At 41.2% G+C, this 17,984-nt stretch overlaps 1 protein-coding gene across 7 annotated transcripts in view; it reads right to left on the reverse strand.

Moving 5' to 3' along the window:
* The window catches only part of NFATC3 (nuclear factor of activated T cells 3), a 162,816-nt gene that overhangs the window by 3,769 nt on the left and 141,063 nt on the right, over positions 1 to 17,984 (reverse strand). For 5 of the 7 annotated variants that reach the window (XM_059713763.1, XM_059713762.1, XM_059713767.1 and 2 more), the window contains one exon: positions 7,788 to 7,889. The exons of the other annotated variants lie outside the window; for them this stretch is intronic. In XM_059713763.1, coding sequence (XP_059569746.1) covers positions 7,788 to 7,889 — 102 coding nt within the window. The remainder of the gene's footprint in view (positions 1 to 7,787; positions 7,890 to 17,984) is intronic. 7 annotated transcript variants of the gene reach the window in all.

The following is a 17,984-nucleotide window of genomic DNA, read 5'->3' on the forward strand; positions in this document are numbered from 1 at the left end:
GAAGACATTTAAGACGTTGCCTTTAAAAGAAATGTTTGGTGTGAATGTAGGTTCATGAAAATGGGAAACTGATGAACACAGAGGCATAGTCTAAACTAGTACAATACAGGCTTCCTCAGCTATTTCTGTGGTAGGTCTTTACTGAATATAAACAGCAGTTAAACTTAAACTGTGCTAGTTTGGGGATGTTAACTGACTTTGCATGATGCATTATTCTGGCAGGCTCAAGGAGCCATACCTGATCAGTCCTCTTCTCATTTCCTAGGTCTCTAAGCAATTCAGGGACTAGACCAACAACTAATGTTTTAATAACAAAATCCTTCTTTTCAATCTGTTGTAGAACTCTTGAGCTTAATTAAAAATGCATCTTCAACAGACTTGCAAAGTCAAGTTCAAGAAACAGACAAGTTTCTCATCTTTTGTCAGAAAGATACTGCCTTTCTAATAATGGATAATCATCAAATAAATAACATAATTTACATGCTAGAGGGTCAATACACCATCATAATTTACTATTAAATAGAAGGTACGAGAAGAAATGTGATTACTTTAAACTCACAATCCTATTTATGAAAAAAAAATCTAAAATTAAAGTTTTCAGAATTATGAGCCCTAGACACAGTTATCTCTTCTTCCAATTTTCTTTCAGTTTGAATGTTTGCTCAAAAAGAACTGCAGGTCTGTTCCCAAATTATGACATATTTTGGGATATGATAATTTACATTAACATATTTACATTTAACTACGATAATTTACAAAGAATATCATTGGAAGTATTGGAAAAATACAACATCCTCACCAGACCAACAGAACTGAACTCAGGATTTTAAGATAAGAGTTGAAATATTTATTTTTTAGAGGAAAATTTAAATACTTTTATACCAAAACACTTAATAAAAATCAGGTAATACCAGTTTTAACAATGAAAAAGAATATCAGACCAGTAATATTTAAGATGTTATACAAACTGTATAACAAGTAGGGATTCAAAGCATTAACTGTACTTCCTTTGGAATTTTAGATATTATCAAAAATAAAACTTAGCAAGTATTTGCAAAGATAAGGGACACTATACTAGACATTCAATAATACATGAAAGATTCAAAATATTTTGAAGTTATCTTGACTATTCCTAATTCAAACTGACCTAACCTAACTTTATTTACAAACTTTGGAGTGGCAGCACTTCAGACAGCCTCCCATTCAGCATGGCACTTAGGCATACATGTGTGTCGATAGTTCTTTTGACCTCAGTTTGAATATTTTGGTTGAATCAGGGCCATTACCACCTAAATAGCAGAAGTACTGATCTTGCTATTAGCTGATTTCTATGAAGAGCTCTGAGTCTGGAAACTGCATTGCATCTGTCAGTGTACAAGAGAAGCTAGCTCCACCATTCGGGTAACAGCATACTCTCTGCAGGTTTTGGCTGGCCTTGTTCACTAAGAATTCAGTTTTCACTTTCAAGACTCCATAATCTAAATACCAAACAAACTGAGACTGCCAGATGGGATTCCAAATTGTTAGAGTGCTTCTTGGAAACAGTTTAACAGTAGGAAATATCCTTTCCTGAATGAAGGTAGACTGGGGTAGAGTCTTCAACCTGGACACTAGATTTTTTGCCTAGCTTAGGGCTGTCTAACTTCTGGGTGCTGGGAGCACTGCAGCCTTGCAAGCTGTATGTTGCATAGGCACACACCACAGGGGCAGCCTTCTCACAGTCCTTCCCCACTGCACGAGCAACACACTATTCCATCCCACTGTAGGCAGCCTGGCTCCGTTCCGCACTGCATGTGCAGCCTGGCTATTCTTCCCCACCTGTGCACAATGCACAGGCAACAAATACTCTCCCCAACCATGTCCTCCTCCTTCCCTCCCCCACACTGTGCTGTCCTGGTCCCAGAAACAGGGCAGGAAGGAGAGGCTGGAGGCCAGAAGAGAGCGGGGAGCACAGAGCCACCAGCTACTATAACAACAGGAGCAATGGGAGGAGTGTTGGAGGAGCGGCAGGTGCTCCAGGGCCTTATGTCAATCACCAGTTGGAGAACTCTGGTCTAGCTGCATAAGTGTTCATTATGCACTTAAAGGCATTTGAGTAAGGTAGAGAACTTACCCTGCACATGCTCCATTTTATAAATTACTTTTTAGTATCTCTGATACAGAAACAGATACATGATTTCCTAAATCTGAAGAGCAGAAAACCACTGAAATGTTTTGTATGCAGCCATACAAAGTGACTCTTGTTCAAGGATTAATCAACGTTATCCTTCATAAAGAAATTCAATGCTGCTTAAGCTAACAAGAAAAGAATACTCTCATGCTAGATATTTAAACAGTATAGCTCTTTACACACTTCACTTAAGTTTTCTACACTCAGTAATTTATTTTAAATTAGCTTTATTACAGTTTATCCATCAATTCAATTAATGATTTACTTAATTCATATTTGTAATCTGAAAGTGAGGAAGGTAGTTATAATGGAAATTTTACATGGTTGTAAAGACAACACATTTGCTTATAAAAGGATATATTGTGGGTACCAAGATACAGGACACAGCTCAACTGAATTTATTTTTATTCCTTTCTAGCATATGAAACAATTCTGTTTTAAATGTTTTGTATTGGTAAACTGACAGTATAGAACAAAAAACTAATCTCAAAACACTGATTCTTAAATATTTTTGCCCTATATTCTGTAGCTGACCTTCATAAAGTACTTAGAATTATTATTCTTGTATCACCATAGAAGGAGCTGCTATTGCAGAGCATGAGACTTTCCAAAAAATCTAGGTGCTCTCCTATTAGTAGCATAGTCCTACAGATTTTAATGTCTCTTTCAAAAGGAGTAGTGGTACTTGCATGAACCTAACATCAGCACCCAGCAATATCTTATTGTTTTTGTGTACACTGTATATAGTGAGTTTTTAATTTTTTTTTAATAATACAAATCAGAAAATGCAGCTGCTCATTACTGTTAAATCTTTGATGAGCAATAAAACAAAACACAAGTATACATCTAAAATCCTTTTATTCTTTGGAAGTTAGACTGTCACTACCTCTGTTTTGATATATGGCTTATTTTGCATTTAGTAACATCAAAACAAACTGGTCTCTGCTGTTGTTTGTATAGATCACCATTCTGTTGGAAGATATTTTAGAGAGCTCCCCAAGGCAATATTTACTAATTGAATAGCATAAGCCATGTGGCATTAAAGCTGTACTGCTTAAAATCACATTTATATTATGAATACAAAAGTTGTTTGTGTGGTGTAGTAGCTGCTAAAGTACTGAATTATTTATTATTTACCTTTTAGTATTTTTTATTTCTGGTTGTTTAATATTTACCAGTTAGCTTTTTTATTTGTATATTTTTAATGGATTATTGAGTGTACCACAAAGCCAGTTTTAACAGCAGATTGATAGCTCCACCATCCCTAAAATCTGCCAGCATAAGAGTAATTTATATATAGTGCAATATTCTATCATCATCATCCTGTAACTAAGAGATGTTTCTGGTGCAGATCCAGCCTTCAACATTTCATGCTATAGTAATATCAGAAATATGCATTTCGTACCAGCAGAAGCTCTAGTATAAGATACATTATACCAGCATAAAAAGTAGTTATGTCCCTCTAGTTCATTTTAATCATCTAATTGATATAGGTTATACTGGCAAACATACCTTTTTGTTGTTATAAACTGACTACATCGAAGGTTTTGCTGGCACAACTCATGTTTCTACGCTGATGTAGCAAACTAAGTGTAGCTGAACCCTGAATATGCTTAAAATACCTAGCTCTTTCCCAAACCCTTTCTGGTAGGATGAATTTCTCACACCTACCTCCCTAGCTGTTGAAAAGGAGTTTCTGCTACTCCACCCTTTCCTAGAGAAACCATTTTACTCTACAGTTTCCTGGAAAGGTCTGAAAAAAAAAATGAAGTCTATAGAATTTGGAAGAGAATGCACTTTATACCTTGAAGCATTTTCTTTAGTTACAGGCAATTTCATGGTAAAACAAATGAATTTGGCTTACATCAACTCATGAAAGAACAGCATGCTCTCTACTAGTGTTTTAGGGCATTTATACATGTGCTCTGGGAGTGGGGGAGGAGGCTTTGAATTAGAGTGGCTCTGAGAGGCACTCTAATTAAAGCACCTGGAGCATCTCCTGTATCAGTATCCCCGCACTGAAAAATAGTGGCAGGGTCACTTTAGCTAAAGCTTGCCGAATTAACTTTAAAGCACCCCCGACACCAATTTTCAGTGCAGGGACACTAATACATGAGATGCTGGAGTTTGCTGGACCACGGTAACTACTATGCTCCAGCAGATTCAATTAATTGAGTAATTACTGTGCTCCAGCATCTCATGTATTAGCAGCATCTCATATATTAGATTCAATTAACTGAGTCTGGTTCGACATGCTGTAATTATACCACGCAGGAGCAGATTCCCTGCATGTGTAAAGGTGCACTTAAAACCCAATGATTTCAGAAGCTCAGAGGCAGAGCAGGTCCATTTTAACAAACAGATACAGGATTCTCAACACCTAAAAGTTACAATTCTGGCCTGAAAGGCATTGGAAGCCCTACTAAACAAAGTTTAAAGAAATAAAAGGGTGACAAAATTTAATACGGAAAAAGACCACCAACTCCAGCTCTTGCATTAATAAATGTACAATCCCCATCTTCTCTCTCATACCTCCCTAAAACAAAAATAGAAATACCTTCCACCAAAACAAAAATGCTTTAAAAACAGATATGTATGCATTTGGGCATAATGCATCTTTTCCCAGAAGGATACCACAGGATTTTTGTGTACCCTGGTACAACAAACAGGAGAACAGTCGAGGTGCGTATGTTGCTATCTCATTTATCTTACAGAGCAGGCCCTTTAACCATTGCCTTGAGAGCAAGTTATAACATGACTCAGCTTTAAGCATGTGCCAAACTTCAAGCTCTTTGTTCCTCAGTTTTCAAAGTTATTGGTTAAGTTAAATGGACTGTAAAAACCACAGTTATTTTTATGTATTATTACTGTATAGACACACAGTTGTACATTGCTGACAAAATGTAATTACTTGGATGTTTGTGATACATAGATCTAGGGAACACAGGTTGTACTATACTTCAAGACAGCCATGCCTTGCTATGAATCAGCTCTGTCCTGTCAAAGCCAAGTTTCTGTAGTGGCTGGACAACTCCTGGGACATCAGAAACATTGGGCCAGGAAGAGTACTCCATGTTGATACCTGATGTTGTCCTTACAGTTGTATCGAATGGCAAATGCAGCCTGTTGAGGTTCTGGTTCAGGGATGAGGGTGTTAAGTTCCTCCTGTTGCTAAACCTGGCTTTCTACTCTAAAGAATACTTTACAAAAATACAACATGTGTATTTTTAGAGCAGGGCTTGTGACTTGTGCATCATCATTTAAATGCTTGTCGAACAGAACTCACGACAAACAAAAAAATCTAGTCCCTTCAGGTCCTTGTTGCTGTCCCTAAATTTCCTTCCTGCTAGAATCTTTCCTGAACCTTTTGCACTATCAATGAACTAGTGGTCTGAGGCTGACAAATGTAGTTTAACCCCTTTGTGGGGTTTGGCTGGTTTTCCATCTGCTTTCTGTTCTCTTTGAAGTAAATGGTACAGAGACTGGAGTGTGTCAGAATACCTGAGCAGGCCTGAGCAAAACCTCACTAATTCACACCATTATTCTGCCTAGAGTTACTGTATGGAGAATGTCTGTTAGTTTGTTATTTCTGTGCAACCTTTGGAATGTCAAGAATCTCTTGAAGACATCTTGAGAGACTTAACAGCTCTCCTGGGAGGCAGAAGAGACAGGGTTAACTCGGGAGTCAAAATATCTTTTGAGGAACAGGATGTTTTGGATCTGGGAAATGTTATTTTTATTCAGTAGTAACTGGGGCTTAGATTAAGTAGATAGAGGTGGGTGTATGTTTCCTCAGCAAAGGACATCCCAAGTAAGCTCTAAGTAGAAAAGATTTCTTGAGAAAGGCATTCTGTGGATGTTGAATCAAGGGAGGGGACCCGGGCAGTCCCTTCTTAAAGGCTTTGTTCTCCAGTCTACTTCTTTCTAAATCTTCTCACTACATCTACCATGGTGGACAATGGGGAAAAAAGGGAGAGAACCCAGAGTATGTCTCATACAAGACAGTGCCAGGCTGAGACAAGCTGCACCTATTGCACAGTTGCTGGCTTATAAACTAGAAGTGGTGCAACCATGTTAAGATGGTGTTATGCAAGTGCCAAAAAGCTCTGTCTCTCAGGGATACCACAAAGGCAACCCCCAGTGTCCTCTGCAGGTGGTAACAAGTAGACCAAGCACATTTTTAATAAAAAATTACATAGTACTTGGTCAAGTTGACCGGTAGCCTGTACTTGAATAAAATTCACTGAAGCATTCATGAAGGAGACTTCACTACCAAGCCTCTACAGGGACTGCCCTTCCAATGAAAACTTAGGCACCAGAATGTTTGGAACCAAGCTATATCGTTCTCATCCCCGGGCTGCTATTCAGAAAGGACATTTTGCAACACTGCATTAAGAATGGATTATTTGGGGACAAACCCTCAAATAATTGTTACTACTTTCTAACTACCATTAGAAGTGCCATCCTGATAAGTGTTTTAAAATGTATCAAAATATGTACCATATTTCAGAATTGTAACTGTTAGCACTGCTCTGCCAGTAAGATATAGATACGGTCAGGGTTATCTATTGCCTGGTGATAGCTTTGTACAATTATCTATCACTAAACCAATGTGGATATCACAAGCTGCATTTTTTTTTAAATTGTGTTGTGTAGGAATACTAACCAAGCTGACCAAAGTACTATTTCTGAATTTCCTATTCAAAATAAATGGATGAGACTAAACAAAAAATTCTGTGGAAAAATAACTGAAAGCACAATTTTAAAAAATCTCTAAATTTAGAATTTTAGGCATGTATGAATACAGGAAAGAAAGCTACACTTCAGGAAAAGTGGGGATAAGCAAGCACGACCAGGACTCAAATAGTCTTCTGCCTATTTTCAGCAGTGCCAGTATTTTAACACAAACACTCACAATGCACAATTATCTTATTCTTCAAGAAAAAGTGAACTGGCTGATGGATTTCTAAGAAATGTGTAAAATACTTCCTTCTCAGTTACATAGTATATCCAACTAGACAGTATTTATGAAGTATTTAATAAGTATTTATAAAGTTCTTAGTCATAATTATTATATGTAGGCTGGTATTGCAATTCACTTTGTTCAACTTAATTTATCTAAATGACAAGCCTGACTTACCATGAAACTATTTAAAACTATTCTAGAAATACTGATTTACTTAAATCGGCACCAGTCATTCTGGCCACACTCTGAGACCTGGGTCTACTTAACTTATAAAAAAGTAATCACAAGCCTTGTTCCTCACAGAATATTAGGTTTTGCAGTACTTTTAGACATGTTTTTGAGTGAAGTTTACTTTGAATTACATTGGAAAAATAATTTGTTTATATCTGTCTTCAAGCTTTTCTTCATCAACTTAAGGGATAGATATACATTTATTATTAAAGATGAGTTGGTGAAGCAATTTTGCTTCAAGGGATGAAGTCTACATCCAAGGCTGTGATATTAGAAAATATACAGGTCTGATTATAGTAATACTTAGATATTATAGAGAACTTTTCATCTGTAGATATTAAGACTACTATAATGTATTTCTCTTCCTTGTTTTTTCTGCTCCAATTTCAAATGTTGAAGCATTTCTGTAAGCAAACTCACCCTCTAGATTTTCCACATACGAGTTGGATATGAATGCTGAAAGTTGAGTCCATTTCTCTGCTGAACCTGATGGCTGGTATTCCAGGTCAGAGATAAAACTGTCTGTATCAGAGAAGAAGACAGACATAACTACTGACTGGAAGAAGTTACAGTTCAATCAGGATGTGAATTTCAGTGAAAAATTGAAAAAGAAATCACAGATTTTTGTTTAATTTTAGCTTTCAAAAAGGATTACATCAGTTGCTGTAAATAGTTATTTCCCTACCCTGTATTTGTCTGTCTGAACTCAATGTCTCTTTGCTTTTCCTAAACTGTACTAATCCAACCAGGATTAATCAGAGTTAATCCAACCAGGCCATAGAAAGTAGATACAGCATGTCTAAATATTAATAATGGTATATCTTGTATAGGTGAAGATCTGTGTCACAGACAGCAGTCCTTCAGGAACAGTCAAGAAGCGGAACATGAGATGAAATGGGGAACATTTCAAAGAGATAAGTGACAAAAACACTTAGTACCTCATTTATCTTTCCAGAAAACAGAGCTCATTGAGTGGAACAGTGAATTAACCAATGCCAGCAAGCTCACTGAGTAGATCCTAGCAAAGATATAAGTAGTACCAACAGTTTTGACTGACTCTTCAGCCTGGAAAAGCACAGGCTCAGGGGTGATCTATAAACCAGGAACTTTATAAAATGGTCTGTATTTCAATTAAAGATAATTTACATTGGCTATTGCTTGATAGATTATGGTAGTCCTTAGGGTGCTTGTGCTAAATCTTCAGGATACAAGCAAGCCATTTGCTTTGCTATCATGATCTTCAAACTCTATTTAGGGATCAAAGGAGCGAGCATTTGTTTTTCCCAGTTTAGACAGGACAACTAAAATGCAGTGTAACTACTTTCAGTTAAATACACATTGAGTTTGAAATGAGCTAAAAGGAAATTAGTTTTCTCTTGGGGAAACTGGATAGAATCAAGGAAGTTCTTATCTTACAGATAACTTTAAGAAGGGGGAGTTTTCCCATCAAATTGGTAGGTGTACTGCCCAGCACTAAAGTGATTTTCAAAGAAAGCAAAGATTTCCTGAATCCAGGCAAGGAAGTGGGAACTTAATCTGGAATTTCAGGTAGGAATCTGTGTAGAAGAACCAAAGGATGAAGTGAATAAACCTTAAAGAGCCACTAAAGCCCTGAAGAGTGCTGGTGATAGAGGGTGAAACTTCTGATGGAGTAGACAACAGACCTTTATATAAAGCCTCCTGGAGGGAGGAGTAAAAGCAACTTGGACCTTTTATGTTTGCTACTCTATATAGATTTAATTGCTTTAGAGTAGGGACATACACAAATTGTGTCCCTTTCCTAGAGAAACGCTTTTCCACTTGATTGCATATTGTACACATGAATCCATCACACACAGTTCTAAGCAACTTTTGCTGAGGTGAAAAGGAGTATAGTTATTGAAGAGCTTGTTTCTGTGGCAATTAAGACATCCTTGCTATGTTGCCTGTATTGATATATTCCTAATTCTGAATATACTGTGAATAGAATGGTATATCACTTAGATGGCTCTCTTTTCCAGTATACAAATATGTATTCTCTTCTCTATATGACCATGCCACCAGGACCAGCTCCCTGAGCTGAGTGCAGTTTGTGATCAGCCAGCAGAGGAGAAACACCTCACTGCTAAGCTCTACCAGGAACACCTTGGAAGTAAGGGTGAGGCTATGGGGATGGCTTGGAGGCCACACTGGTCCTGGGCATGACCTAAAACTGCACCCTGCTGCGCAGCCCCCATGTAAATGCCAGGAGTGACCACCTCCCCTGTGTAAGGTGGGTCAGGCGCCTTAACTTCAGCCCCCACCTTTGGGTGGGTTATTTAATGCAGGGAAGGCCAGGTAAGCTTCTTGAAGTGCCTGAGCCTGCTGGGGTGAGTGATCCCGCAGGGCCAGGCATGCTTTGCAAAGCACCTGAGCCGGGAATGGGGGACCCCCAAACACTGTAGGCGGGCAAGCAGCTTAGACCTGATCCGAGGTACCCAACTAGTCCATGCTGGGACCAAGACCATAGAGAGGTCAAAAGGGCCAGGGGCCCACCACAAGGGGTGCCCACAGAGCAAAGCTTGGGGTCTTGACTGGCATGAGATGGGGCCAGGGCCTAAGGAGGAACTGAAGGTCCCAGAGAGGGGACCACAGCTAATGGGTGAAGGGAACAGTTGAGTTTAGCTGCCTGGGATGCCATTTGCAAGGCTTGGGCCACAATGTAGGGATGGAACAAAGCTGCTGATACCCCCATAAACATTGGGGTTCAAAATGGGCAGCCTCCCGCCTAATTGACACCTTAATACTATTACATCAAGGTGTGGGAGGAGAGTGAGGTGGGTGGCTGGCCCGTAGACAGGAGGCAAGCTGGTGCTTGTACTGGGCATGAAAGCTTGCCCCTGTCACAGCAATTTACAAGAATATATTTCTCAGTTGTACAGATGCACAATGGACTCCTTGTATTGGTGGCTGTTGGAACAATTCCCTATCCTGTACTGCTTGATATTCAATATCCAAAGACTGGGCCTTTCGCTTTTTATGGCTTAAAGCAGTGGTGCTCAATCTCCAGCATGTGTGCCAAATCTGGTCCATGGAACCATATTATCTGGCTTCTGGGGGCACCCCATGGGTCTAGAAATCTGGTGGTGGGGGAGTAGTGTTAATTGCTCTCATGGCTGTGTCAATTAACACTGCTATGCTTCCATTCTGCCACATTCTGCCCCACAGTCCAAATGACATGGTCCTGTGTGTCCGATTGCACCAGTGTGTGGCTGCGCTGCAGCTAGATCCACCATGCAGGGGCATGCCAGAGTGCAGGGCTGAACCTACGCACTGACCCTGCATGCTGCCCTGGTGCTGAATCTGGCTCTCAGACTGACACTGCATGCAAGATCTGGCCTGTGAATTGGCTCCATGCTGCTTATCCAGCTGTCATCCAGGCTGGAGAGATTAAGCCCCACTGGCTTAAAGTACATCTAGAGTTTATGATTATCTGAAAAAAAATAAAATGTTTATGATGTTCAGATAACAGTAAATGTATTTGGCATTTCTTTTTTCCGAATACTCAGGATATAACCCTCTTGTCCTGAAAGGAAGTTTTAAGTCCAAGGGAAAATCTGCCCTATAAAACAAAGATGAAATAATCTAGTTTGAGAGAAAACAAGTTGGCGTTTGGTTCCAAATCAGTAGACTGGAGGAGAACTGGTTTAACATCAGATCTTTTTCATGGTTTTTGGACAAGATAAATGGACCAGTGACTTGCACTGTCACAAATAGAGGAGAAGGCTCCCTTCCAGTTTTTTATGAGCCTGAGAAGTGACAAAATGCATTATAAAAAAGTACATTCCTCCAAAATAACTGAGCAATTACTCTTTTCTCCTCTCTGCTTTAGCTGCATTTGTAGGTAACTGCACCTCGTAAGATGCTGAAATAACTGATTATGGGACTTTTGATATGGTCACAGCTTCAGTAGAGAGTTCGCTAAGAGTGGCTATATAAGGTACATCAGTGAAGAGTCCCTACAAAACCTGAAGATTGAAAGGAGGGGGAACCATTTAGGTAATGGATAGATTCACCATGCAAAGGCTTGTCTACACTTGAAAGTTATGGTGCAAATATAAAACAAGATAACTATTCTTGAATAAACAATGTGTGTTGGACATCCTTAAATGAGTGCCTTCTTTGTAAATAGTTTTGGAACTTGGCTAAGCTAAACATAAATAGCTGGTCTGAAATAACTGTGTGTAGACAGATCCTAAGAAAATTGGGAGAGAAAACTTCTTGATTTCCAGTTTGTTTTCTTTACTACATATTTAGGCCAAAATTTTCAAAAGTGACTTGTACCTACCTTACATGCTTCAAAATGCCTTGAGGTGGTAAGCAGCTGAAAACAATAGGCACACACACTGAAGCGCTGCAAAAATCATCATTGACAATCTTGTCTTAGGGCAGGGTAAGGACTATAAAAGTGTTGAGATTGTTTGCTCACATTAAAATTTGCCTCCAGTGTATTTGTGCCTGCCTTCTACATTTACTTTGCATTTATATTTGAGTTACTTACTTGTCTTAATGCTTGCTAAAAAGATTTAAATTTGTATTCTTTCTGAAAGATCACGTAGATCTAGATATACTAAAGGATACAATGCTAGACAGAGGAACGGTTTCCTAATTTCTGAGCTCTAGCATAGGAATTACACAAGTCAGACATTATGCCTGGGTGGTTTTTGGAAGTAGGACTTCACAGATATCAATGGAAATAATGCAATGTAAGAATTAAACACATGGCCATGCTAAAGGTAGTCCATTTTTTAAAAACTATTTTTATTTTAAGAATGAAGTCTGTCAAGCCTGGTGTAGTCCAGGAAAAGTATCTTAGGATTTATAAATATGTTTATAAGGTCCCTCCCTATAACCTCTCTCTAATACTCTCTAATAGTCCCTCATCAAAGTGCTCAAGACCTTTGCATATAGAAGAGTTCCTCAGACAAATCAGAGAACTGAGAGAAATAAAATTGTGAGAGATCTGACCAATTCACAAGCAATCAAATATATCAAACTGTTGATAACTCAAGCAGTTAAACTACAATTAAAACTTAGATATCCATAATGAATTAATATGGAGGAAAAGATCCAAATGAAAAAAAAAGAGTAAATACATTATTCAGTGATAATTCTGAATAATTTGTGCCTCTGATCTCTTATTTTCACAAGGAATCTCCTGTCAGACTCATTCTGGAATTAAGCACATATCTCAGGCAACTGTGGTACTCATTGCAAATGGAACTTAGTAAGCAAAGCAACATCCCTTTTGCTTGGTGCAGAGTATTTGTTCAGCATTTGGTAAAGATACGTATACCTCCCAAAGCAGATAATCTACAATTACATTCACATATGGCTTTAATAGTTCTTATCTAATTTAATTCATAGACAAATTAAACATGCATTAGTACAGCTCATGTTTTACTTTGATAGAGGATACAAAAATACCTCAACCTTTATTAAATCACGTGGATTTTTAGGTACACTTGAAAATACTGTCTCCTTTATTGCTTAAATGTATTTTTCAAGTGAGATAAGGACATAAATATGGAATAAATATATGAAAAGTATCTTGTAATAGTAAAACAGTAAAACATGATATGTACAATGGAACAGACTCTTAAAGTGGAAGAAGATGTTTTATTGTTTATGTAAAACTGACAAAGGTTAACATGCCACAGGATTTCCTATTTAGGAAAACAAAATCATCCTGTTGCATCACAAGTCTGTTTCTCAGGTAAGAGAAATTCTGTTATCTATTAAGTTGAAAAAATACTCAGCTATATGGTTAAATTGAAGTTGAGGAGATGGCAGGATAGAAGGGTAAGTCAATTAAACTTGTTTAGGGTAGTTCAGACATTTTTAAAATTAAACAATTTAGGACTGGTTGAAGGCACTACTTAGGAAGAGAGAAGTAAAACTTCAGACAGCTATTATAGTCCTACTGTCACAACTCAAAGTTGTGATTTTTTGTTTGTGTGCGCGCTTCGGCACTGCTAAATTATTTCCTGCCAATTTGTCGCTTTCTTTGCGTGGTAGAGCTCTCTGCTGCTAGAGAGAACTCTGGTGCAACAGGGGATTTCCCGCCGGATTGCAGCTTCTTTGCAGTGTGCATCTCTTTCTTGCACCGTAGTGATACACGTTGTAAAGAAGTTCCCACCATTTGTATTAGGATCCGTGCCATGTTATTGGCCGATTCCTAATTTAGGCACACGTGGCGGCTAGCGATTGGCTTGCTAGCCGTACAAAAGGCTTGGGTAGTTTCCGCCCAAGCCGGAGGAGGGAGGAAGAGAGAGAGATTCTGTGTGAAGATCTCCAAGCGCTGTGGACCCTCACGGACCCGACACGCCTCCCCTAAGCAGGCAATAGAGGCAATAGAACTGAGCCTACGGAGCTTTCGCTTCTCGCCTCTCCCCGTCGCCAAGCGCAATCTAGATGTATCCCTTTCCTGTAACTTTGGACCCGTGGAGCCTAAGTAACTCCGGGGAAACTTTTCGAACCCAACTTAACTGGACCCGCGGAGCCTAGCAAACTCCATGGGAGCAATCGATTTGTTAGAGTCCTCCAACGAGGGTTCAAGCGGGAGCTGTGCCTGGAAACCTGTCCAGCCTACACCAATACCATCTTTGGGTGTAAGTAAATAATCTTTTCAATCAACCATTACGCCTCCATAACTAATTCTAACTCACGTGTGCTAAACCGCCCCGCGGTTCTCTCCCGCCCCGCGTGCCCGGACTGCTGGCCACAGCCCGTGTGCACTGAAGACGGGTCCGGTATGACCCCGGTTCGCTCCCGGCTTGCCCATGGTGGCCAGAATGGGATCGGAATCACCGCCGTGCATGGCAACGAGGGCGGGATCGGGGCCCAGCCCGCACATGGCGACGAGGATGGGATTGAGATCGGGAGAGAATGCGCATGTAGCAACCCAGACGGGATTAAGAGAGAATACGCCAGAGTTAGAATTGGTTAGGAACTGCCCGTGGCGCGATAACCAACGCCAAGTGAAAAGCTTTGAAGAATTAGAGATCCATATCGCTTACCACCAGGCGGGCGGAACGGGTGAAAGATTTGTGAGCGGCCGTTTGTCACTAAAGGGAGAAGAGGGAATCTCCAAAGATGGAACCCCGAAAGAAAGGGAAGTGTACTTGCTCCCTGCGGCGTTCGGGTGTATAATGAGAGATGAGCGGGTCCTGTTTAGGCCCCTCGATACTGTGTCCCTCGCCGAACCCAACCCAGCGCGTGAAACAAACCCGACTTTCACCCGGGAGTGGGCCCGATGCCTACGATATGCTCGGGAGAGTGAAGAACCGGAGCCCATCGGCCCGTTCCCCCCGGGGATGATAATGTCTAGATTACGGGGTCGCGAGCTTCCATCTGAGCTCCGCGAAGATCTAGAGACAGAGGAATGCCCCGCGGATGAAAGAATAGCCTTGCGGTACGACAAGGGGGGAGAAGGTAGTGCAACTATTCGTACTATAATGAATCTAATGCAGAAAAATCTAAGTTTGAAAGCCCAGCTGCAGATGGCGATCCGATCGGTCAAAGAAGCGGCTGAGAAAAAGGAGCCTGAAATGCTAGTCCAAGATGGCGCCGAGCAAGAGGGAGACCGCGTGGAAGAACCGGAAAAGAAGGGTGGAGCTTCTAACGAACCCACGAGAGTTCGGTCAGCGACTCTGCCCATCGACACAGCGTCGTCGCCGGCAACCCCACCTAGCGACGCAGCGGTGTCTCGGCCGACCACGCCTTCCTGCCGATGAAGGAGAGAGTCAAGCGGAGGAGAGCATCCGCCCCTCCTGCCTGAAGCAGCAACAGCAGCAGTGACCCCAGCGGCAGCAGTTCAGCCTATGACAGCATCATCTCCCGAAGGATCAGCTTGTTCTACTGCAACAACTAACCGAGTTGCTACTACTTATTATGCTTGCACCAGAACTGAGTTGCAGGATTTATGTAGAGCATCAAAAATTCAACCTCAAGAGACTCTAGCTATATGGTTAGGACATTTAGTCATTGAACTTGGATCTGACCTGCTGAACCAAGAAGAAGCAAGCTTCTTAGTCAGACAAGCTTCGTGGAGTAGAGGACATGTCACTGACATCAACATGATAACATGTAATACTCACTGGCCTATTCCACTGCCAGCGCTTGTCGCAGGACTGATTAGTCAAAAGGCCCACGTGTGGCATGCAGGATGGCGCGAATATACTGGCGCAGATCATCTTATGCTGGCAATGATTGGTGTCTCGTATTGTGCTTGGAACCCGAGAGCATGTGCGCTAGGATTAACATCACTCCAGAGAATAAGACCATGGCCTCACCGTCACTTGCAAGATCCTGGAACTGTTCCACTAACCTCTCACAGTCTAGACAGTTGTCTTGAGATCTATGAACAAAAGAATATCGTCGTTCTTCGAATTCTGTTCAGTCCAATGGTAAATCAACCCGTGAGTAATCTTCTTTGTCAATTGCCGAGACTGCGTATCCTGATGGAGCCAAGATTGTCTTATGATCGGGACTGTCAACACCTGACTAGGACCCAAGGCACCAGACGACGTGGATCCGATCTTCCACCACTGCCACCGAGAACCCTAGAGGAGCGATACATGTTTGGATTTCTCCTACAGCGTTCCGGACTCAACAAGCGGCAGCTTCGGATTTTAGGGGACGCAGGCCAATGGCAGTTAGCTTATGAGTTAGGTTTCTGTTATTTAGAAGAGCCAGATGATGAATCTTCGACGATTTCATCTAATTAAGCCATGAAAATCATTTAAAATTGTTTAAGTTTGTTGAATTAGATCATTAATCTGTTTTGAGAGTTTTCTGTTTACAGATCCGGAATTCAGAGCGCGTGGCAAGGAGGAGCCCTAAGAGGGATAACACCACCGAAAGAAGTGAGGGCCTGACGTACGACTTCGTCACGACGCCCACTGAAGCCCTGATAGTGCAGTTTTTGTCATGAATCAGATTATGTGTTTATGTTGGTTGTTATTTCTTGATTGTTATGTAACTTGATCCCAGGACAGTGAATTTTATGTTTGTGTATTTGTTTGATGGCTTGTTTACTCGTTGGATGATCACGACAAACTCTAGATTGCTCGAAAGAGTATGGCATAATTTAGCTATGCTCTCAGCAAGGGGGGATGTCACAAACCAAAGTTGTGATTTTTTGTTTGTGTGTGTGCGCTTCGGCACCGCTAAATTATTTCCCGCCAATTTGTCGCTTTCTTTGCGTGGTAGAGCTCTCTGCTGCTAGAGAGAACTCTGGTGCAACAGGGGATTTCCCACCGGATTGCAGCTTCTTTGCAGTGTGCGCCTCTTTCTTGCACCGTAGTGATACACGTTGTAAAGAAGTTCCCACCATTTGTATTAGGATCCACGCCATGTTATTGGATGATTCCTAATTTAGGCACACGTGGCGGCTAGAGATTGGCTTGCTAGCCGTACATAAGGCTTGGGTAGTTTCCGCCCAAGCCGGAGGAGGGAGGAAGAGAGAGAGATTCTGTGTGAAGATCTCCAAGCGCTGTGGACCCTCGCGGACCCGACGCGCCTCCCCTAAGCAGGCAATAGAGGCAATAGAACTGAGCCTACGGAGCTTTCGCTTCTCGCCTCTCCCCGTCGCCAAGCGCAATCTAGACGTATCCCTTTCCTGTAACTTCGGACCCGCGGAGCCTAAGTAACTCTGGGGAAACTTTTCGAACCCAACTTAACCGGACCCGCGGAGCCTAGCAAACTCCGTGGGAGCAATCGATTTGTTAGAGTCCTCCAACGAGGGTTCAAGCGGGAGCTGTGCCTGGAAACCTGTCCAGCCTACACCAATACCATCTTTGGGTATAAGTAAATAATCTTTTCAATCAAACATTACGCCTCCGTAACTAATTCTAACTCGCGTGCGCTAAACCGCCCCGTGGTTCTCTCCCGCCCCATGTGCCCAGGCTGCCGGCCACAGCCCGTGTGCACCGAAGACGGGTCTGGTACGACCCCGGTTCGCTCCCGGCTTGCCCATGGCGGCCAGAATGGGATCGGAATCACCGCTGCGCATGGCGACGAGGGCAGGATCGGGGCCCGGCCCGCACACCTACATTATGGTTTCCAGGATTTTATTTTCTTACCAGAGTACAGTACCTTGCTGCCATTCATACTGCTTGACCTGTACAGCAGCTGTCTGCAAATTTTAGACACTTCAGTTTTAGCAAATGCAGTACTATGAATTTTACAAAGAATACAAAGGCATTTGCTATTTTGAATAACTACACTTGATAAATTGATAGTTCAGATGAAGATTACCAGTAAGTCACAAGGAACATTAAAAGTAGGCTACAGCATATGTTTCCTCTGATACTACCCTTCTGGTTGTCATCTACATATAGAGCTGTAACAGCTGAGGGTATGTAACTACATCGAATTAGTTAGTGTAATATATTTAGCCTAGTCTTGACTGCACAAAACCAGCAAGTGGTACAGTGTTACCTTTCACTATAGCAGCAGGCCAGGCTATAATTAACCTACATCATTTTCTACAGTGGAGCATCCAGCCATGATTTTGTTTGTTTGTGTTCCCCTAAGAGGGCATATGATAGACCAAGGACTCTGTAATAGCAAACTACAGATTACCTTGCAAGTTAA

This window comes from Alligator mississippiensis, chromosome 10, assembly GCF_030867095.1.
Source record: "Alligator mississippiensis isolate rAllMis1 chromosome 10, rAllMis1, whole genome shotgun sequence".
Classification (NCBI taxonomy): Eukaryota; Metazoa; Chordata; order Crocodylia; family Alligatoridae; genus Alligator; species Alligator mississippiensis.